Source organism: Lynx canadensis, chromosome A2 (genome assembly GCF_007474595.2).
Source record: "Lynx canadensis isolate LIC74 chromosome A2, mLynCan4.pri.v2, whole genome shotgun sequence".
Classification (NCBI taxonomy): domain Eukaryota; kingdom Metazoa; phylum Chordata; class Mammalia; order Carnivora; family Felidae; genus Lynx; species Lynx canadensis.
This window is the reverse complement of record NC_044304.2, coordinates 9,603,477-9,624,566: the sequence shown is the minus strand read 5'-3', so window position 1 is coordinate 9,624,566 and position 21,090 is coordinate 9,603,477. Positions and strand designations below refer to the sequence as shown.

The 21,090-nt window shown below is 59.6% G+C and overlaps 2 protein-coding genes across 13 annotated transcripts in view; one reads left to right on the top strand and one right to left on the bottom strand.

The window, feature by feature from the left end:
* The window catches only part of RFX1 (regulatory factor X1), a 32,055-nt gene extending 21,670 nt beyond the window's left edge, over positions 1-10,385 (top strand). For all 12 annotated transcript variants that reach the window (XM_030301957.1, XM_030301936.1, XM_030301946.1 and 9 more), the window contains 13 exons: positions 1,069-1,459; positions 3,683-3,864; positions 4,867-4,986; positions 5,074-5,189; positions 5,451-5,569; positions 5,659-5,768; positions 6,064-6,215; positions 6,301-6,398; positions 7,697-7,846; positions 7,929-8,137; positions 8,539-8,692; positions 8,779-8,824; positions 8,962-10,385. In XM_030301957.1, coding sequence (XP_030157817.1) covers positions 1,069-1,459; positions 3,683-3,864; positions 4,867-4,986; positions 5,074-5,189; positions 5,451-5,569; positions 5,659-5,768; positions 6,064-6,215; positions 6,301-6,398; positions 7,697-7,846; positions 7,929-8,137; positions 8,539-8,692; positions 8,779-8,824; positions 8,962-9,131 — 2,017 coding nt within the window. In that variant the 3' untranslated portion in view covers positions 9,132-10,385. The remainder of the gene's footprint in view (positions 1-1,068; positions 1,460-3,682; positions 3,865-4,866; positions 4,987-5,073; positions 5,190-5,450; positions 5,570-5,658; positions 5,769-6,063; positions 6,216-6,300; positions 6,399-7,696; positions 7,847-7,928; positions 8,138-8,538; positions 8,693-8,778; positions 8,825-8,961) is intronic.
* A 79-nt stretch (positions 10,386-10,464) lies between these two features.
* Positions 10,465-18,389, bottom strand: DCAF15 (DDB1 and CUL4 associated factor 15). The gene is made up of 13 exons (XM_030302031.1): positions 18,222-18,389; positions 16,422-16,519; positions 16,193-16,328; positions 15,367-15,473; positions 15,152-15,291; positions 14,879-15,049; positions 12,522-12,956; positions 12,337-12,428; positions 12,112-12,240; positions 11,904-11,989; positions 11,588-11,692; positions 11,378-11,493; positions 10,465-10,996 (listed from the first exon to the last, which is right to left on the bottom strand). Exons 1-13 carry the CDS (start codon positions 18,351-18,353, stop codon positions 10,941-10,943), a joined length of 1,803 nt encoding a protein of 600 aa, XP_030157891.1. The 5' UTR covers positions 18,354-18,389; the 3' UTR covers positions 10,465-10,940.
* Between the last annotated feature and the right edge of the window lie 2,701 nt (positions 18,390-21,090).

Here is a 21,090-nt window from a genome sequence, read left to right as displayed (position 1 = left end):
CTGTTACAACAGAGCCTTCTGCGGCGGGTCCCAGCTGGCCGGCCTTGCTCCCTTTCTGGATTTTTAAAATTTGATGTTGTTTTGAATCACTAATAAGTTAAGAGGACTCAGAAACCAAAACTGTGTCCAACGATGTCTTGTGAGATGCCTACTCCCCATCCATGGGGCCTCCACCCGCATGATGCAGACATAGATAGGAAATGGGGCACAGTCTCCCCCCTGTTCCGGAAACCCCATCCTTACCTTTCCCCACCTCTTTCGTTCACCTGAAAAAATGTTCTGGAGCTGCTTCTTTGGCAGGATCTTCCTCTCTCTTACCCTTTCTTAGGATTCTGTCACCTTTCACTTAACTGCCCTCCAAAGAGGACTGTCCTCCAGTTGTTTTTGCTCTCTTGCTATGAACTGCAGCCTTGAGACCCCGCATCATCTGACGCGGGTCCTGGGACGGCTGGAGGAGAACGCTCCTCTGCCTCAAAAGGGACATGCTCTGCACTCCAGAAGTCGTCGCTGAATGGCCCCCCAGGGTGGCCACCGGATTGAAGGGAGGCCACCTCCCCTTTCTCCAGCCCCCTCTTCCCGGCTCGTTTACTACCTGGGCACGGACCACGTTCTGCGATGCCCTTGATTCACCTCTGTGCTTGCTTCTCCTCTGGCTTCCCGCGACCACGTGAACTCCCCCGGGCAGGGCTTTTTCTGTCTTACCCACTGTTGGGTCTGTAGTGCCTGCAACAGTGTCCAGCATACAGTAGGTGCTCGATGAGTTGGTTGTTTTGTTTTGTTTTTAATTGAGTGAAATGTGTGCCCTATTCCAAGTGACCTAGCCATTCTGTCTTGGCTTCTTCACATCTGAGGTGTGGGCTCCCATGCCAGAGGCCGTTCTGATGATTACATGGAAAATTGCGCCCCATCAGGCACTCGCTCAGAGTGGTGCCTGGTCCGGCATGGGTAAACGTTGGCGGCCTCTGGCTCCCATCCTGGGAGGACCCCGGCGCCACAGGAGCCCCCTCCGCCCCGCCCCTCGGCTGCCCAGCTCCTGCCCGCTGACTCTTGCCTCTGCTTCCCTCTCAGCCGCTCCAGTACCTACCCCTACCCGGAGACGCCGCTGTACACGCAGACAGCGGGCGCAAGCTACTACGAAGCTGCAGGCACAGCTGCGCAGGTCAGCACGCCCGCTACCTCCCAGGCGGTGGCCAGCAGCGGCTCTGTGCCCATGTACGTGTCCGGGAGCCAGGTCGTCACCAGCTCCGCCAGCAGCGCGGGTGGAGCCAGCGGCGGCGCCGGCGGCACCGGCGGCACCGGCGGCGGCGGGGGCGGCGGCGGCGGCGGCGGCGGGGGCGGTGGCGGCGGCGGCAGTGGCGGCGGCGGCAGCGGAGCAGGCACCTATGTGATCCAGGGCGGCTACATGCTGGGCAGCGCCAGCCAGTCCTACTCCCACACCACGCGTGCCTCGCCAGCCACCGTGAGTGCCGACTCGGGCCCCAGAAAAGGCATGCAGGGCCGGAGGCGGGGGGAGGTGCTGGGCGCGGGCGGTGGGTGGTCACTGGTCGCCGGCAGCAGGAGTCTTCGCACCCTTGCGCCGGAGTCCTCAGATGAAGATGTCCGGGGATCAGATCCTGGCTGTGTAGCCTCAGACAAGTTACTCAGCCTCTCTGGGCCTCAGCTCATATGCATGAGGCTGTTAGACCAGGGCCCGAGAAGTGTTGTCTCCTGTGATCAGAACCGATGATGGCAGGGGTATAGCAAGGGGAGGGAGAGGCAGGCACCAGCATGGGGGGAGCTGCCCTGAGCAAGGCACTTTGTCCATCTAGAAGGCGACAAGAAAACCTCTCTCTGCCCAGAGGTGGGCTGTATGGAGTCACTTGGGCCGGGCCTCTCACTAGCTCTGTGACTGTGGTTGGATCAGGGCCTAGTAGTCTCAGGGTGGTCCTTGTCCTCTTGGAAGTTGGGGTCTGGAGTGATCTTTTTTATTTTGATTTTGATTTTTTAATATTTATTTAGTTTTGAGAGAGAGAGAGAGAGAGAGAGAGAGAGAGAGTGAGCGAGCAGGGCAGGGGCAGAGAGAGAGGGAGGGAGACAGAGGATCTGAAGCAGGCTCTGAGCTGTCAGCACAGAGCCCAATGCAGAGCTTGAACTCAAGAACCGTGAGATCATGACCTGAGCCGAAGTCAGGCGCTTTGCCCACCGAGCCACCCAGGTGCCCCGGGGGTCTGGAGCAATTTTAAATACTGCCCCTTGGGGGGCGCCTGGGTGGCTCAGTCGGTTGAGCGTCCAACTTCGGTTCAGGTCGTGATCTCACCGTTCGTGAGTTCAAGCCCTACGTCGGGCTCTGTGCTGAGAGCTCTCGGAGCCTGGAGCCTGCTTCAGATTCCGTGTCTCCCTCTCTCTCTGCCCCTCCCCTCCCCTGCTCACTCTCTCTTCTCTCTCCTTCCAAAATAATAAACATTAAAAAAAGCTTTTTTAAATAAAATAAATAAATACCACCCTTTGACCTAGCCACCCATCATGGACCACATAACCGAGACGGAAGCTTTCTCAGAAGGCAGGCTGAACCTCCCTTATACCCCCATGTAGCCCGGCTTCAGGTCTATGTTGTTCGAATGCTGGTTGTGACCCACCCAGCTGATTTCATGACCCTGTAACGGGTCCTTACCCGAAGTTTGCAGACACGCTTCACTAGAACACTGCCGTCCTCTAGACATTCCCCATTGATAGAAGTATTCCCTCTGTGCTGTTCAATACAGAGGCCTCTGGCCACATGTGGCTATTGAGTGCCTAAGATGTGGCTGGGGTCACCAAGGAACTGAGTTGTTTGTTTTTCCTTACGCTATTTTGGTATAATTGTAGATTCATAGGAAGCCGCAAAAATAGTACAGGGAGACCCCCGTGGGCGGCTCACCCAGGTTACCCCGCCCACTCAGATTACCCCACTAGTTACGTTTTACATGACTGCAGTACAGTATCCAGCCAGGAACCTGGCCCTGGTACAACGCGGGGGGTCTACTTCTATCTTTTTATCACGGGTGTACATTTGGAAAACCACCGCTACAATCACGATGCAGAACTGTTCCACTGCCACAAAGATCACCCCCCAACTACCCCTTATAGTAACCCCCGCCCTCCTCCCTCCCAACGTCTCTAACCCCCAGTAACCATGAATCTGTTCCCCATTTCTATAATGCTGTCATCTCGAGAATGCTCTATGAATCATACTCCACATGACCTTTTGACATTGGCCTTTTCCACTCAGTATAAATTAATTTAAATAGCTACGTGTGGTTGGAGGCACCTCTGTTAGACGGTGCAGTTCTAGAGAGTTCCATGAGATTTAGTTCCCACCGGTGATTATGCTATGATGTGACCTACAACGTGGTTGTCAGCGTCACAATTGGAAATGGGCACAGAGAGAAGGGACGCCTGGGTGGCTCAGTCAATTGAACCTCCACCTGCAGCTCGGGTCACGGTCTCAGGGTTCGTGAGTTCACTGCTGTCGGCGCAGAGCCCGCTTCGGATCCTCTGTCCCCCTCGCTTGGCCCCTCCCCTGCTTGTGCTCTCTCTCTCTCTCTCTCAAAAATAAATAAACATTAACAAAAGAAAAGAAAATAGGTACAGAGAACACTTCACAATGGGTATTCCAGAAACTAAAGCAATTCCTCATGCTCTTCGGTCCCTGGTCCGGCCCCAGGTTCAGTGGCTCCTAGACAACTATGAGACGGCCGAGGGTGTGAGCCTGCCACGGAGCACCCTCTACTGCCACTACCTGCTGCACTGCCAGGAGCAGAAGCTGGAGCCCGTCAACGCCGCCTCCTTCGGCAAGCTCATCCGCTCCGTGTTCATGGGCCTGCGCACCCGACGGCTGGGCACCAGGTGGGCCGTCCACCCCCGACAGCCGCAAAGCCCGCCCCGGCTCCCAAGTCCTCCAGGGCCCCGGCTACCCCTGTCACGCCCTCGCTCACTGGCCCCTTCCTGTCACACCCACACATCCCCACCCCAGGGCCTTTGCACCAGCTATGCCTTCCCCTTCACGCACTCTTCCCCCGTAGTCTTCCTCAAACGCCGCCTGGCCCCGGTAACTAAAACTGCAGCCTTCCCGCCTCCCCCCTCCCTGACTCCGCAGACCACCCCCTTCCCCGCTTGCTTTTTCTCCTTACGGAGGAGCACCATCCAACATGACTCTGGGTTACTCCCTTCTCTTGTTTCTGATCCGGCTTCCAATGCTAAAATGCAGGAGCTGCACCCGGTTGGTGCTTAAATCAGGGCCTTCGAGTGAATTCATGTAGGGCGGAACAAGGAGCCATCCCACGAACCCACTCTTCCCTGCTTCTCCTTTGCCACGCCCACACCTCCCTGGGGTGAGCCCTGCTCATCTCTCCGGTCCAGTTCCCAGCTTAGGCCGTTGCCTCATTCGCTTGCACGTGCCTGACCATCTCTCTGTGCCGCGGTTTCTTCTTCACCTGTCTGTGGAGGGTGCCAGGAGCACCCTTCAGGGGAGAGGGCTGAGGAACACGGGCCTTTGTGCGTGCGGAGCGCTCAGGCCAGGGCCCGCGGTGTCCTTGTAACTACTAGTCTACGAGTCCGTGCTGAGCTCCCGGCCCGTGCCAGCATCAGGGGCCCAGGCGTGCCCTCCGATGCCGGCCCCGCCTTCCCAGAAGGCCGTTGGCACGTGGGGACCTCGCCTGGCACCCACAGCTCCTGTCCTTCCCCAGCGCGGCACCCGCTCGGCTCTGCGGAACACGGGTCTCGCCCCCGGGCTGTTTGTCCCCCAAGCAGAGAGGAGGCAGGGGGGACGGGAAGGGCCCGGCGAACAACCAGAGCCCCCCACTCCCACCCCAGGCGCAGCCTGGCTCTCACCCTCTGCCTCCCCCCCAGGGGCAACTCCAAATACCACTACTACGGCCTGCGGATCAAGGCCAGCTCGCCCCTGCTGCGACTGATGGAGGACCAGCAGCACATGGCCATGCGGGGCCAGCCCTTCTCACAGAAGCAGAGGTAGCGGGAAGGGGCGGCCCCGCGCGGGCGGGGGCGGGGGGCAGGGCTTGCTGGCCTGTCTCAGGGCCCCAACCGCCCCCTCTGCAGGCTCAAGCCCCTCCAGAAGATGGAGGGCATGACGAACGGCGTGGCTGTGGGGCCGCAGCAGGCCGCGGGGCTGTCGGACATCAGCGCGCAGGTGCAGCAGTATCAGCAGTTTCTGGGTGAGAGTGTCCTGGCCCACGGGGCGGGCTCTGGGGCAGGTCCGAGGCCTCCGGGGAGCATGCACATGGTTCCCTTGTCCCCCCGCCCCCGCCGCAGAGCCTCACCGTCCCCCACTGCCTGCGGGGCGGCGGGGGGGGGGGGCCCTGCTGGGGAGGAGGGTGATGACAACCTGATACGATCCCCGGGGAGAGGTCTGGGGGGGGGGGGGTGTGCATGCAGGTAGAGGATAAAGGCCTCATGGTGTCTCCTCCCGCCTCCAGATGCCTCGAGGAGTCTCCCTGACTTCTCGGAGCTTGACCTCCAGGGCAAAGTGCTCCCCGAGGGCGTCGGGCCTGGGGACATCAAGGCCTTCCAGGTCCTGTACCGGGAACACTGTGAGGTAGGGCAGCCGGCTGGGTGGGCAGGGGTGAGGGAAGGCCATGCTGCCCCACCCCCACCCCGTCCCTGAGCATCCAGCCTCCCCAACAGGCCATTGTCGACGTCATGGTGAACCTGCAGTTCACCCTGGTGGAGACGCTGTGGAAAACCTTCTGGAGGTACAACCTCAGCCAGCCCAACGAGGCGCCTCCGCTGGCCGTGTGAGTCCCTCAGTGGGAGTGAGGAGGAGGGAAGGAAGTGGGGCACCGTGTGAGTCAGCAGCACCCGGGGCCGGGGCAGCCAGACCTCGGCCATCATGTAGAAGGGGGGCAACTGCCCGAACCCCTGCAGTCTGGGGGTGTACGTGGCCTTGTGACCCCCACCCCAGAGCGTGCCTGTGTGTCGGTCTGACGGCGCGGGGGGATAGCGCGCCTCGCTGGGCCGTCTCCTCCCTGCAGCGGGTCGGTGCCTGTGCCCGTGTCAGCCTGACCTCAGGGGCGGGGTGGGTGTCCACAGGCACGACGAGGCTGAGAAGCGGCTGCCCAAGGCCAGCCTGGTGCTCCTCTCCAAGTTTGAGCCAGTGCTGCAGTGGACCAAGCACTGTGACAACGTGCTGTACCAGGGCCTGGTGGAGATCCTCATCCCTGACGTGCTGCGGCCCATCCCCAGTGAGTGCGCCGCTGCCGCACCCCCCACCCCCCGCCCTCCCGCCTCCCCCCTGCGGTCCTGATACGCCCCCGCTGCCACCCACAGGTGCCTTGACCCAAGCGATCCGGAACTTTGCCAAGAGCCTGGAGAGCTGGCTCACCCACGCCATGGTGAACATCCCAGAGGAGATGCTGCGTGTGAAGGTGAGGGCGGGCCGAGCGGCCAGCCTGGGTGCACAGCCCAGCTCCTCCCTCCTGGCCATGGAACTGTGGGCTGGGGGCCTTGGTCTCCCCTGCCTGTTAGAGAGGCAGTTCCTGTTCCCTCAGAGTGAGCTTTGGGTGTTGTCTTTACAAACCGGCTTCCTCAGGTGCCCACTTCTGAAACACAACCCCTTGGTGGTATTTTTGTACACGATCCGACATCTTAAAAAAATAAAAACCAAATGCAGCTTGAAGCAGTTCTCTTCAGATGGTTTCAACAGGGGGGGGAAAGCACCATCTATAAGGTAACAGAATAATGGCCCTCTGCGTCAATGCTGCACATTCACTGCGTACATGTGAGGGATTAGATGCGACGTGCTTGCTCTTGACCAAAAAAAGTAAAAGGAAGAAAAGGGTTGTTTTGTTGTCCTTAAAATGGTAACAAGACAGTCGTACAGAACCAGACATCTGAAGCATCACCCCTGAGCACACTGCACACTGGGGGGTGGGGGGTGGGGTGGGGGGTGAGGGGTGGAAAGAGTAGAAGCTGGATCCAGGGGGAAGCCCTTCAGAACTGGCAAGACTCATGTATTCATTCATTTATTCAGCATGCATTTATTGAGCACCTGCTGTGTGCCAGCATGGTTCTCAATGCTGGGAGCACAGCAATGACGGAGATGAACAAAACCCCACCCTCCCTGACACTCAAAGGAATAACAATCCAAGCAATGGCCTTTCTAGGCAGTGCCCTCAGAGTTTGTATTGTGTCCTTTAATTAAAAATAATAACACGGGGCACCTGGGTGGCTCAGTCGGTTGAGCTTCTGACTCTTGATTTTGGCTCAGGTCATGATCCCAGGGTTGTGGGATTGAGCCCCGTGTCTGGCTCTGGGCTGAGCGTGGCACCTGCTTGGCATTCTCTCTCTCTCTCTCTCTCTCTCTCTCTCTCCCTCTCCCTCTCCCTCCCTCCCTCCCACCCTCCCTCTGTCCCTCTCCCCTCTCTCCCCTGCTCGTGTGCACAGTTTTTCTCTCTCGCTTAAATAAAATTTAAAAGAAAAATAATCTGGTCAGACACATTGCATTGATTTTTTTTTTTTTTTTTTTGTCCCATACTTTGGGTGTCCACCCAAAGTTTGAAAATCCCAAACCCCTTGATTTCCCAACAAAAACGACAAGATACATCCCTCCCTTTTAGGAGAAAGAAAGGATCAGAGAAGTTGCAGTGTGTGGGGCAGGGGATGGCGGGGGTGGAGGTGGGTTCCACACAAGCCACAAGCCTCCCCCCCTCCCCCCGCCCCGCAGGTGGCGGCGGCCGGTGCCTTCGCGCAGACGCTGCGACGCTACACGTCGCTCAACCACTTGGCGCAGGCGGCGCGGGCGGTGCTGCAGAACACCGCGCAGATCAACCAGATGCTGAGCGACCTCAACCGCGTGGACTTCGCCAACGTGCAGGTGAGCGCGCGGCGGAGCCGGTGAGCGCGGGGCGGCCCCGGGGCGGTGGCTGAGCCGCGGGCACGTGCCCGCTGTATTGCAGGAGCAGGCCTCGTGGGTATGCCGCTGCGAGGACCGCGTGGTGCAGCGTCTGGAGCAGGACTTCAAGGTGACCCTGCAGCAGCAGAACTCACTGGAGCAGTGGGCGGCCTGGCTGGACGGCGTCGTGAGCCAGGTGCTTAAGCCCTACCAGGGCAGCGCCGGCTTCCCCAAGGCCGCCAAGCTCTTCCTCCTTAAGTGGTCCTTCTACAGGTGCGCTCAGGCCCTGCGCGATCCGGGCGGGAAGGGGGCGGGGTGGGAGGACCCTGATCTGAGGGCGGGGGCTTAGGGACGGCTCCTCCCCTCCGGGGGCGGGTCAGAATGGGATCACAGGAGGCCCCGCCTCCTCGGGGAATTTGGGACGGGAGAAGACCTCGGCCCCCTCCCCGCACCCGCCTTCCCTGGGGCTCAGGTGCCCTTTTACGAAGGCGGAGGCCCCGTTGGCGGTGGGCTGGGTGATGACCGTTTGCTGTCACTGACGGAAGCCCTTGGGGAGCCAGCGCGAGGCCGGGCCCGGTCGCCGGGCTTGCCGGCGCTTGGGGTCTTTGCGGTACTATACGGGGGCGAGAGGCGGGGCCGGGCCTGACGGTCTCCTCTCCCGCCGCCGCCTACAGCTCCATGGTGATCCGGGACCTGACCCTGCGCAGCGCTGCCAGCTTTGGGTCCTTCCACCTCATCCGGCTGCTCTACGACGAGTACATGTACTACCTGATCGAGCACCGCGTGGCCCAGGCCAAGGGCGAGACCCCCATCGCCGTCATGGGCGAGGTGCGCGCGGCGGGGCGCCCAGGGCGCGGGCGGCCCCCCCCCCCCCCCTTGGCGGGACCCTCACCCCTTGTCTTGCCTCCTTGCAGTTCGCCAACCTGACCACCTCGCTGAACCCCCTTGACCCGGACAAAGGTAGGCGGGGCGCGTCCCTACCCAGGGCCTGAGTCCAAGGGGCGGCGACCCAGGGGGATTGGGGCGGAGGAGGTGCCCACGGTGCTCTGGGGGTGCGGCCGCCACACGCTGAGCCGGGCCTGCTCTGTGTGCCCCAGACGAGGAGGAGGAAGAGGAGGAGGAGAGCGAGGACGAGCTGCCACAGGACATCTCACTGGCGGCCGGCGGAGAGTCACCCGCGCTGGGCCCGGACGCCCTGGAGCCGCCGGCCAAGTTGGCAAGGACAGACACACGGGGCCTCTTCGTGCAGGCGCTGCCCTCCAGCTAAGCCCGCGGCCTCCCCCCGCCCCGCCCCGCCCGCCCCCGCCGCCCATCCACGCCAGGGTCCCTCACAGCTTCTGTGGCTTCGCTGTCACCGTTCCAGCCTCGGCCAGGGCCGGGATGGGGGCCTCCAAGACAGGGAAGGCTAGGGGGTCCCCGCCCCCAGTGGGGCCGGCACCAATCACAGGGCCGGGGCGGAGCCGCAGCTGCAAACTGACACAAAAGACGTGCCTTAAGGAACCCGCCTCCGTGCCCAGGTGCCCCGTGGGACAGCCAGCTTGGCTCCTTGGCCTCCAAGGCCTCAGCATCTCCCTCTCCCATCCCAGGGGGCAGGCAGGCAGGCCCCCCTCCCCTGTGGAACCGTTAACTTATTCAGCTCGCTGGCTTTGCACAGTCTGTCCTGGGCCCAACCCTGAGCCCCAGGTGGGCACAGGTGGGCGTCACCTGGGGACCCCCAATGTCAGCAGCAGCCCCGGGACCCCTCCCCCAGCAACCCCACCGCTCCCCACTCCTTGGTATAAGTGCAATTAAAGCCGTGGGTGTCGCATCTTCTCCAGAGCTGGGCCCTCCCTTGCCCCGCAGCCCTAGAGGGGGGCACTGCCTGGCCTGGTCGGGGGTAGGGTGGCCGGGGGATGCCGCCTCCAGCTTCCAAAGAGCAGCAGGCGGGGCTGGGCGTGGGAGCCCCGAGGGGCCTGCTGCCGGCAGTGGGGTCCAGAAGTGCCCGCGCCCGTCCCGGCCCAGGCTGGGGGCTCCACTCCCTCAGATCCAAGACCCCAGTGTCCCAGGCCGCCCGCCTCTGGTTTGTAATGGAACCTCCGCGCTCCTCCTCTCCCAGGAGACTGTGCTTCTCCTCCGTGCAGTGCGCCCCGCCCCCCACACGACTATTGTGCGATTTTTGTGAGCCGCCTGAGCGGAGTTGGTAACTTGTTGGTTTTTTTCCAACCATCATGGCCTTATCTGTTCCGGTTTTCTCAGTGTCTTCAACCTGTGAGATAGATGTTTATGGCAAAAAGCAAAAAAAAAAAAAAAAAAAAGGAAAAAAAAGAAGAACCTGAACCTATTGTATAAAAATCACTATTTTGTGTGCTCCGCGTGCTACAGCTTTTGGGGTGGCCCATCCCCACCCCGTCCCCCCCCACCCCGCCCTCGGGGCCTCCCCTCTCCTGGCCGTGAAAGTGTCCACGCGTGTGGTAGTCTAGTGTGCCGAGCTGTTTTCTACCTTTTTGTAGTCTTTCTTAAAACACAATAAATTCCGCTGTGATATTTGGCTACTGCTGACTCGAGGGGCCTCGGGGCTGGGGGCTCCAACTGGGCCCTGAGCGGCAGTAAAGGGAATTCAGTGAGGCTCAGAAATAAAACATTTATTACATGAAGAGGAATGACGGGCAGGGGGAGGGGATGGCCACGAGGTCTGCCACCTCAGGTGGGGGAGGCTGGGACGGGCAGGGCAGGGGAAAGGGGTCCATTCGGCCTCCCCGGGGGGCAACGTCCACACCTGTAGCCAAGGAAAGGGGCGGACGCGCAAAGAGCAAGGGCCTGTGCCCAGCGCGGGGTGAAGGTGGGCGCTTGAGGCTGGTGGGGCAGGGGGCTCCCTCCCTCTGCCCCTTCCCAACTTAAATAGGCATAAATAAGAAGCGTCCAGACTCTCAGGCCACCAGGGGCTGCCCCACCCAGCCCCCTTCCCCGCAGCCTAACACTAGTGCCGGTCGTCAGTCGGTCACCGGTCGGCCGGCCAGCCGGGGAGAGGCTGCCGGGAAGGCGGCCAGCTCCCAGGCCGCGGAGGTAGTTGGAGTCAGTGTCCAGAGCGGCCGGGCCCTCACAGCACAATCCACGTGTACCTCTCACTGTCTGCCAGAACCTTCAGCGAGCACCCTGCAGGGAAGGGGCAGAAGGGAGCCGTGGAGTCTCTGCGGGCCCAGGCTGTGGGAGGGGTCTGCCTCTTTCCCCGACTTGATTTGGGCCACACAAGGTTCCAGAAGGCAGTGAGGCCTGCAGCCACCCAGCAAAGCTCTGCTGAACGCAGGACTGGCCGCGGTTCCCCAGGCGCCACGCCTGCCGGGTCCTCTCCGAGCCGGCCCCTCGCCTCGCTGGGCCTCCTGCCCTCCTCCCCTCACCCCCATTCCACCGTGTCCAGTGGCACAGCCAGCGGACTCCTCCACTCAGGAACACTTAGGAATCAGCACCCGCTCCAGGCCTGGCATGGCACCAGGGTAAGGACCTCAGTCCTGACCGCCATCGGGTCGCGGGGCCCACCTTTGTGCAGCGCCTCGTTGGTCATCCTATTGACGTAGCGGCCGCTGCTCTCAGGCACCAGCCACTTCATGACCATGTCCACGCAGCTCTTGCGGTATGAGCTCCAGACACTGCCGCTGAGGGCAAGGGGGTGAGGGCTCTCATCACCCAGGCCGCCCACCCCCGTCCCAGGCCCCCCCCACCCCGGCCCTGGCCCCAGTCCCACCTCACCTGGTCTGCCCCTTGACCTCGGTCAGGTCGCCTACACTGACTGTCACGAAGATGCCTGTGTTGAGGTCCCATGCCACTTTGAGGCTGGTGTGATAGGTCTTTGGTCTGCAGCGGATGAGGAGCAAAGGAGAAAGGGACGGGACCAACGGGTCCCTCAGCTGGGACCCAGGCAACCCTGGGGGGCTTCTGTCTTTGGAACAGTAATGGAATTTGGGGGGCAGGGGAAGTCTTCTCACATCCCCACTCGCCCACTCCCCTGAAGTATCCAAGCGTGGCCCGCTGCTGGGCGGGGGCAAGGGGCGTCCCGCTCACTCACCGGAGCTGGCCCTCCTCAGTGGGGGACGGGAACGCCAGGAGCAGCAGGCCGATGTTGATGAGGACTTGATTGGTTTCCGGGCAGACCTGGGGGGCAGGGGCGCGGGGGAGGGGGGCAGGCAGCGGGACAGTGACAGTTATTGAGGGTGATGCCCAGAACAGGGAGGCCCTGGGCACCCCTCCCCACCCCATTCCCTCCCTGGGCCCACCTCGAGGATGACAATGTCATAGTCACTGAAGGAACAAAACTGGTGGGCCCAGGTGGCATCATGGCGGATGACCTCATTGATGACATATTCGAAGTCCAGCGTGAGCTGCTCCACCGTCAGGTACTGACCCTGTGGGCAGCGGGCGGAGGGCAAGACTGCATCAGCTGTCACCCCAGCAGGCTCCCCAGGGGCTGCCCCTAGGCCTGCCCCCCCACTGGCACCAACCTGGACGGCAGCCCGCTCCCTCATGGGCCGCAGATTGCGGCCACGGAGATCAGTCACCACAAAGGGCAAGGAGATCTTGTCATCCTCGAACTCTGAGGGGGCAGGAAGTGGGGGTAGGGGTGGTGGGAGGCCTGGCTGGCCTCCCATGCCTGGGGCCCTGCCCACCGGGTGGGTTCCCAGCTCACCATCCTCCGCTTCGGTCCCTTCGCTGGACCCCAGCACGTAATACAGCTTGGTGTAGTTGACGTAGCCGGGCTCAGGGGCTGGTGCCTCCGCCGCAGGGGGGCTGTCTCGGGGTACCACCTCCCCACATGGGGCCAGGGGCTCTGAGGGCGGGCGGCAGCGACTGCCCGAGGGCCCCGGGCAGGGGGGCAGCCGGGCTTCCTCCGAGGTCCCGCCCTTGGCCTCTCTGGCCCTGCGGAAGATGTCGGCCACAAACTCCTTGGCTTTGGCGATGGCGGGCGAGGGCTCAGGGGCCCCAGGGACCCGGGCGGGGGCTGTTTCGGGACAGGGACTGGGGAGGGTGGGGGGCACCTCAGGGCTCTGAGGCCCAGGGGGGCTGGGAGGGGCCGGAGGGGAGGTGGTGTGGTCATACAGGATTTGGCAGAAGTTGTTCTCGCCTGAAACGAAAACAGTGAAGGGGGGGGGGGGATGTCAATAAACAAGTTCAAATCTAGGGCACTGCAGACCTCCCTCATTGCCCGGGGGCAGGGCGGTGGGGGGTGGGGCGGGTGGTTCTTAGAAATCCACCTTGGGGACACCCTTCTAGAAGACTTCCCCATGCTGAAAGATCAGTTGAAAACACTCAGAAGGGGAAAAGGCCTTACATGCGCGTGCAAACACGTGCATAAACAATACCTTCAAGCTTTATTTTTTCTGAGCATCTACCAGATGCCACACTGAGGACGCGAGGGAACGAGACACAAAAATCCCTGCCCTTGGAGAGTTCACGGTTTACAGTGACAAAAGCTAAAAATCACCAAAGTCTGAAAACTTACTCCATAGCCCTCCATCCTCCCCAACGGGAGCCTGACTGACTTGGGCACCATCTATGGGCACCATCAGGAATGTGGGCTCGCCACAGACAACCCCAGTGTGTTCAGGGAGGAGCACTGTAGCTGAGCCCTGGGCCCTGCCTGCACCACCTCCAGAGGACCCCCCCCACAATCAACACTGAGAGGGCGGGGGCTGTGTCCTCCCAGTTCAGAGACTGGGGAACGAGGCTCAGAGGGAAACTTGTCCAAGGGCACGCTGCATGACAATGCGAACCAAGGCACTCCTGTCCACCAGAGTGGACGACGGCCAAGTCAAAACTCCCCCTTTGTGTAAACACTGTCCTATGGCGAGGTGTTAGACACGGGTGACGATGTCCCCCTCACCCCAGTGTGCACAAAGCTGAATCCTGTCCCATGTGACCCTTCCTACAGGGACCCATAGCCACAAGTACCGGGGGCAGGTATCGGCCTCAACCAGGCCTGGGTTCTGGAGAGGGCCCTGCCCACAGTGGCACAAGCAGCCAGGGAAGGAGGCCCCTGCACGGGCCTGGGGACAGGACATCCTGGCCCTTGCTGGTTTGTGGCTTAATTGTATACATTTAATCCTTTTTTTATATCCACTCCACTCCCTCTCCCAGGGACAACCGTTTTAATGTACTTAGTGGGTGTCTTCTTATTGACTCCATTCTTAGGAAATCGGGACGTAAGTGGTGTCATTGACTGGTGACAGATCTCCTTGGTTTCTTTTGCGTTTGGATGTGTCTTCAAGGCATGCTCCACAGACACGCGTGCTGGGGCGCTCAGTGGACTGCCGATCCAAGGGAATCACTGCCTTGTCCTACCTCCCCGATCCCCAGGGACGGACGCCAGGTAGCCCCTACCACCAAAGCCTTGGACGTGCCCGGGCTCAGGCCGGGCTGCGGTCACATTGTTGCCCTGTGGCCCTGAGGGTGCAGGTGAGGCCCCAGGGTCCCCCATCGCCGCCAGTGGTAACATCAACCAGCTTAACATTAGCTACTCTTAACATTAGCTACAAGGGACATCACCTTGTGACTTTCACTGGCGTTTTTCCTATTCCCGAAGACATAAGATGGCCTTCTGTCTACCAACTGAAATTTTAAGTGACCGTTTCTGCTCGAAAAGGGCACTGCACTGTCCAGCATGGTAGCTGTGGCCACATGGGGCTACTTGAGCTCAACTAAAATCAAATAAAATTTAAAAGTCAGTTCTTGGGTCACTCAGCCGCTTCCAAGTGGCTACCAGTGGCGGCTGGAGCGGACACGGCAGATATAGACCATCACACCCCTACGGAAAGTTCTAGTGGACGGTGCCGGGGAGGAGCAAGGCTAGCTTCGGATCCCGTACTCCTGCTGTCCAGCCGTGTGGCCCTGGACAAGGGACTCCACCTCTGCGTACCCCGGCCTCCTCATCTGCCGTGGGGGGCAGTGACAGGACCACCCTCGGAGGGCCGCTGGGCGGAGTCGGCAGGTCACAGGCTCTGAGGCTTACAGCCCGTGCTCGGCCCATCGTCGGGCCCGGGGGCCTACCTGCCGAGTGGACCGAGACCGCACAGGCCACCAGAGAGTAGCTGGTGTTGAGCAGCACCACCTGGTCCTTCTTGAGCTGGAAGGCGGGCTGGAAGGTGGGGAAGGGGTAGACCACCTGGTACTTGGTGTGCAGCATGAAGCCGTGCCGCAGGCACTGCGCGCTGGGGTCGCCTGCAGCAACACAAGCCACCCAGGCTCACTCCCGGCCTCGGGGCGGGGCGGGGCGGGGGGGGGGGGGGGCAGCCCGCACCCCGAGGCCCCCGGCCCGCTCACCCGGGTGGGCCCGGCTGGCTTCCCGGCAGGCGGCGCAGCGGCCCGGCGACGGCACCGCCACGGTGCTGATGTAGATGTCTCGGTGGTTCTCGTCACTCATCATCATCATGTTCATGAGCATCCCATTGGCCGAGCGGGTGCTGGGGGCCGGCACACCTTCAGCGGCCTGGCCCACGCACCACCCTCGCCGGGCCTTCCCTGTCCCCGGGTCTTACTTGAAGCCGAAGACGATGACCTTAGAGGCATCGCTGGGCCACTCGCACACGGTCAGGTACAGGTCGCTGTAGATCTCCTCATCCTGGAAGAGCCGCACCTGCCGGACCTGAGCAGCATGGTCGGGGTCGGTATGGAGCCAGAGCAGGTAGGGTGGGGGGAGAGGGGGCCCGAGGCTGCACGACGCTGGCCTGGAATCCGAGCTGGGGCTGAGCTGGCAGGAGCGCCCTTTCTGGGGGTGGGGGTGGGGGTGGGGGTGTGTGTGACTCCAGCCAGGGAGTCTAAGCAGCCCCTGTACCGTAGCCTCTGCCTTCCTGAGGACGGGCAGGGGAAGCTACCCTCACAACTAGGGGAAGCAGGGCCCTGGCCCAGCAGGGAGGAAGCTGACAGAAGCCCTGCCTCACAAAAGGGGACCCTGCTAGACACATCGGTTCCAAGCCGGCTCCACCCTGAAACCTGTCCACCTCCCTGGGCTCACGGGTCAGCTGGTCTGACGGCACTCACCTGCTGGAATGGGGGGGTTCAAGGAGTCAAAGTCAGGGTTAAGCGAATGGGGTAGCAAAGCTAACGGCTCCCCCCTGGCCTGAGCCCGCCGTGTTCCGCAGGCTAGATGTGGAGCCGAACCTCACGAGGGTGCTGCTGTCTACCCGCTTTCAACTATAAAAACGGCAATTTCGTGTGGCTTGACCTCACACATGGTAAGTCCTGACAACGACCTTAGGAGTACGATTTCTCTGCTTTACAAACAAGGAAACTGGGGCTCAGGGGTGCTGTGATCTGCGGGTCCTGCTGCTGGAAGGGACAGCCCAGCATCGGGCCCAGCCCTACCAGCTTGAGCTTGCTGTGGACGTTGAACTCCCACCAGTACAGATGGTAGATGTAGAAGGAGAAGTCGTCATCCCCGCTGCTGCTGGTGTAGGAAAGAACGTAACGGCCGCACTTGGAAAAGCCCAGGAAGATGTGTCTGGGGGGGGTGGGGGCAGAATGGCCAGGTCAGGGCCAGCCTGCCACCCCACCCAGCCACCCCCCTGCTCGGCCCAGCCTCACGCAGCCTCACCCTGCGTAGAGAAAGTCCTCGTCCACAATGTTCTTGAGGGAGACGCAGACCCTGGGCGGCAGCTTCCGGAAGAGGCGAGGGGAGAGCTGCCCACTGATCTGGGGAAGGGGTGGCCCTGGCTCTTAAGGCACCATCGCCCCCAGTCCCCTCACCGAAAGCAGAGTAGCACCCCCAAGTCCTCGCCCAGACACATAGCCCCCCCCCCCCCCAAGTATGACGGTCAAGAGGGGTCCGAGCTCCGGAAGGTGGGAATAGCTAGGGAAGATGGCTCAGCTGGGCCTCATTTGAGCCTCACTCTCCACGAGGGACCCATGCCACCCTCCCAGCCTCACACCTCTTCAGTCTCAGAGCCCCTCTTGCCCAAGCACCCAGGTCCTGAGGACCAGCACTGGCATCACCTCCTCCAGGAAGGTTCCCCAGTCAACCTTGGTCACACGGGGCCACACTGGCTGCCTTCCTAAAGGCTGTTTCCGGTGGGTGTCCTCCACCACTAAAGAGGCTTGACCAACCGCACTCACTTATTCCTCACCCACTAGCCTACACACAGTGTACTCAGGGCCTTTGGGACAGCCCTGGCCTCAGGGACAGGTGAGGCAGCAGAAGGGTGGGGCTGACCAGTGACCTTCCAATTTCTGCCCAATTCCCCCTTCTCAATTAACCTAGCCGCCTTCCAACCGACTCCCTCATCCCAAAAACTTCAAGGAAGAATTTGGGGGGGGGGGGGGACAGGCAGGCACAAGCTGAGTGCTAGGGGATCAGAGCACCCGGGTCCTACAGCCCAATCTGAGTGAGATACTTGGCCTTGCCCTCAAGAGGTTACAGTCTGATGGGAAACACCCCTATCTGGGGAGCTCTCTGGCACACTCTTCAAGAAGATCCCCGTCTGATGGAACAGCCCTGTTGGGGAGGCCCAGGCTGACGGGAGACACAATCCCAGTCCAGGGAGCTTCCAAGCTAAGGGTGGAGCCACAGACCAACCCAGGGAGCAACCAGGCTGAGGGTGGCGGCTATCCCTGCCCAAGGAACTCGTCAAAAGGAGGAGACACAGCCCTGCCCTCACAGAGTTCCCAACCTAATGGAGAAGGCACTCTCGCTACCCACAGGGAAACAGTTCTGCCCAGGTTGCTGCTGACCTCACAGCAGATTCACATGTCTGCCCTCCCGGAGCTCCCAGACTGATGGGAGATAGATACGCGGACACATTATAAGTTTACAGTCTGATGGAGAAGACAGAGCCCTGCTCAGGAAGCTCCCAGTCTGAGGGAGAAGACCAGGCTTTCTCCAGGAAGATCCCTCCCATTCGATGGGGGAGGCAGACACAGGTACAGGAACTCCCAGCTCCCGTGTGGTCAGAGCCGGGACAGAGAGAGGAACACCAGGCAGAGGAAGCCCAAAGCCGGTAGCAGGGGTTCTGCCAAGGGGGCGGAAAGGCTCCATAACGGAGGGGCCATGGGAGCAGGGTTTTGAAAAACGAGTCTGACCCTGGATCGCCCCCTTTCTCCTTATTCCTCTAGCGACCCCCCTCCACCCAAGCTCTTTCCCGGCCACCTCCAGCAGCTCTTCCATCCAAGCCCCCTACCGCGGACCCCGCCCCCAGCCCACTCCATCCAAGCCCCCGTCCCAGCCCCCTCCGTCCAAGTCCGCTCTCCTGGGCCCCGCCCAGCCCCCTTCCTCTGAGCCCCCTCCCCCGGGGCTCCGCCCCCAACCCCTCACCCCGCGAACTCCCTCCCTCCCTCCCTCCGCCTCCCTCGTCCCTTTTCCCCACCCTCCAGCGAGCTCTCCCCAGACTCCAGGCCTCACCTTGACCCGCTCCAGCTGCTTGAGGACGTGCTCCCGCCGCCGCCCCGCTGCCCGCTTCCCCCCGGCGCCCCCGGGGCCGCCGCCGCCGCTCCCGGCCCCGCTGTTCCGCTCCGATTTCGAGCTGGGCGCCATTTTCACCCCCTCCCTCCACTTCCGGAGCAACCGGCCTTTTCGTCCCACCCCCGCCTCCTCCTCATTGGCCCTTTCTCGGCATTGCGGCCAGTCTGTTGGGTGAAAGCCCGCACTTGGGGCCTCTTCCCGCTACGCCTGTCCATCAAAGCGATCTCGGCACTTGATTGGTAGAAACGGCACAACCCCCGTGGTCCGCCGCCGTATCCCCGCCTTTCCGCAAGGACGCACCCATCAGAGGCCCCATTTGCGCCCCTTGCCGAAATGACTTTGACCGGATAGGCGAAGGCCCCTATCCGTCTCGGCGGCGTCACGCCCCCCTGCGGCTAGTGGGTTTCCATGGAGACCGCGGGCGGTCCAGGCCTGTGGGCGGGGCGATGGGAGTCTGTGGTCCACAAGGGCCAGAGTCCCCAGCCTAGTGATGTCGGCGCTCTCTACGGAGGTGCAGAGGCCTGACAGTGTCCTGAGACCACCAGGGCAGGCCGAAGAAAGGGATTTGCAAAAAAAAAAAAAAAAAAAAAAAAAAAAAAAGAGATTCGATTAAAAACATCTTTCGTTGAAAGTAGGGACGGCCTGGTGGGATGACGATGACGATAATGATAGAATCTATCGCTTATATAGCACTTCACATGTGCAAGACACGGTTCTGAGCTTACAAACAATTCTATGTAGTAAGTCGCTGTTGTGCCCATTTTACAGATAACAATACTAATAATTGTTGAATGCCTGCTGAGTATCATTTTCATATGTGTTAGCTCATCTAATCTTCGCAACAGTTTTGTAGATAGGTCCTATTTAAAAAGATTTTTTTTAATTTTTTTTTTTTTTTTAATTTTGTGAGAAAAAGACAGGACGTGAGCAGGGGGAAGGGCAGAGAGAGAGGGAGACACAGAATCCGGAGCAGGCTCCAGGCTCTGAGCCATCAGCACAGAGCCTGACTCAGGGTTCAAACCCGTGAGCAAGATCATGACCTGAGCTGAAGTGAAACGCTCAACTGACTGAGCCACCCAGGCGCCCCTAGATAGGTCCTTTTATTGCGTCCATTTCACACAGGGTGAAACTGAGGCTTACCGTGTAGTGCTCCTGAGTACCTGGCACGCATATGCCTCAATTATGGCTGTAATCAGAGAGGGAGTGAATGGATCTTGCTCTTTGTACTCTCCCAGCCTCATGAATGCATTCCGTGCATTCATTTATGCAGCAAATATTTCTTGAGCACCTACTATGTTCTAGGTTCTAGGGGTACAGCAGTGAACAAGACAGATGATAAACAAAGAAATAGATTTCAGTTACCTAATTCCAGGTGGGATTAGAAGTCAAAGAGAAGGAAGAAGACTGCTCAGGCCAGCTAGAGAGAGGTCCCCATGCAGGTGAGGAGGAGGAATATTCCAATAAAGACAAAGCCTTCAGAGGGATGAGGGTGACATGACTGAAAGACCCCAAAAAGTCCAGTTGGGCCAAAGCAGGAATAAGCAAGGAAGAAAGTAAGTAAGTCAAACAGACAAGGACCAGGAAGTGGGCAGGGAGTGTCGGGTGAGCAAGATAGTTGGATTTTACTCTTAAGCATAAAGTGGAGCCTCTGGAAGGTTTTTAGTAGAAGATGATGGAATCTGATATGAGATTTAAAAGATCATTATGATCCCTGGAGCGAGCACCTGGCTGTCTCAGTGGGTAGAGCATCCGACTTCTGATCTCCAGGTCTTGAGTTCAAATCCCACACTGGGCGGAGAGATTACTTTAATTAATAAATAAACAAACAAAGAAATGATCATTGTAATCCAAAGAATTAAATAAATACCCATGAGTTCATACTGGTGTAAATAAATGATTGAATAAAAAATGGGCGGGGGGTGGGGGGAAGAGACCACTCTTCCATATAGAAGATGTTCAATTAATAGATGTTCAATTAATAAGTGTAGAAAGAATGAGGGAAATAGGAAATTATCATCAGGCAAACACCACAATTACAATTTGCAGCAGGCGAGATCTACCAATGAGTGCTAAAATTTGTGGATGAAACTGGAAGGAGAAACACCTACCCTAAAAGTATCTCTCCCAAAATATTTATTAACTACTGGGTTTTTTTTAAATATATGTCCACAGATTGTTTGATATGCCTCCTTCCGGGAGGTGGAGCTTAATTCTCCACCTTGTTGGGTGCGGGCTGGATTTAGTGACTTGCTTCTAAGGAATAAAGTCATGGGAAGGGAAGCAACGAACTTGACAGTGGAGAAATCTGGCAGACATTACCTCAACCAGGTAATCAACATTGTCATCATAGCGATGAGTCATGTGCCCGGACCCTTGATATGATGTGATGAGGAGGACACATCACCTCCTCAATATCGTCACTTAAACCCCCAAACTCAATCTAGTCGTGAGAAACCATCAGATGTTTGTCCCAACTCGAGGGAGAGTCTACAAAGACCTGACTAGGATACTTCAAAAACGTCAGGATCACGAGAAACAAAGCCTGACCAAGAAACTGGCACGACTTAGAGAAGTCTTAGGAGACGTGATAAATAAATGAAATGTGGTGTCCTGGATGGGACCCTGGACCAGAAAAGGACATCAGAGAGACAACTGGTGTCACTCATATTAAGCCTGTAGTTTAGTGAACAGTCTTGTGCCAAAGTTAGCTAACCTCTTAGTTGTGACAACTGTACCGTGGTTATGCAAGATGTTCCCATTCGGGCCAGTGGGTAATGGGTAGACAAGAACTTTCTGTGCCTCCTTTGCA

Excerpts from the sequence above, each read along its gene's own strand:
- DCAF15 (XM_030302031.1), bottom strand. The coding sequence starts at position 18,353 with ATGGCGCCCAGCTCGAAATCGGAGCGGAACAGCGGGGCCGGGAGCGGC. Across the intron at positions 16,520-18,221 it reads AGCAGCTGGAGCGGGTCAAG|ATCAGTGGGCAGCTCTCCCC; the intron begins GTGAGGCCTGGA and ends CCCCTTCCCCAG. Across the intron at positions 12,957-14,878 it reads GGTCTCGGTCCACTCGGCAG|GCGAGAACAACTTCTGCCAA; the intron begins GTAGGCCCCCGG and ends TTTTCGTTTCAG.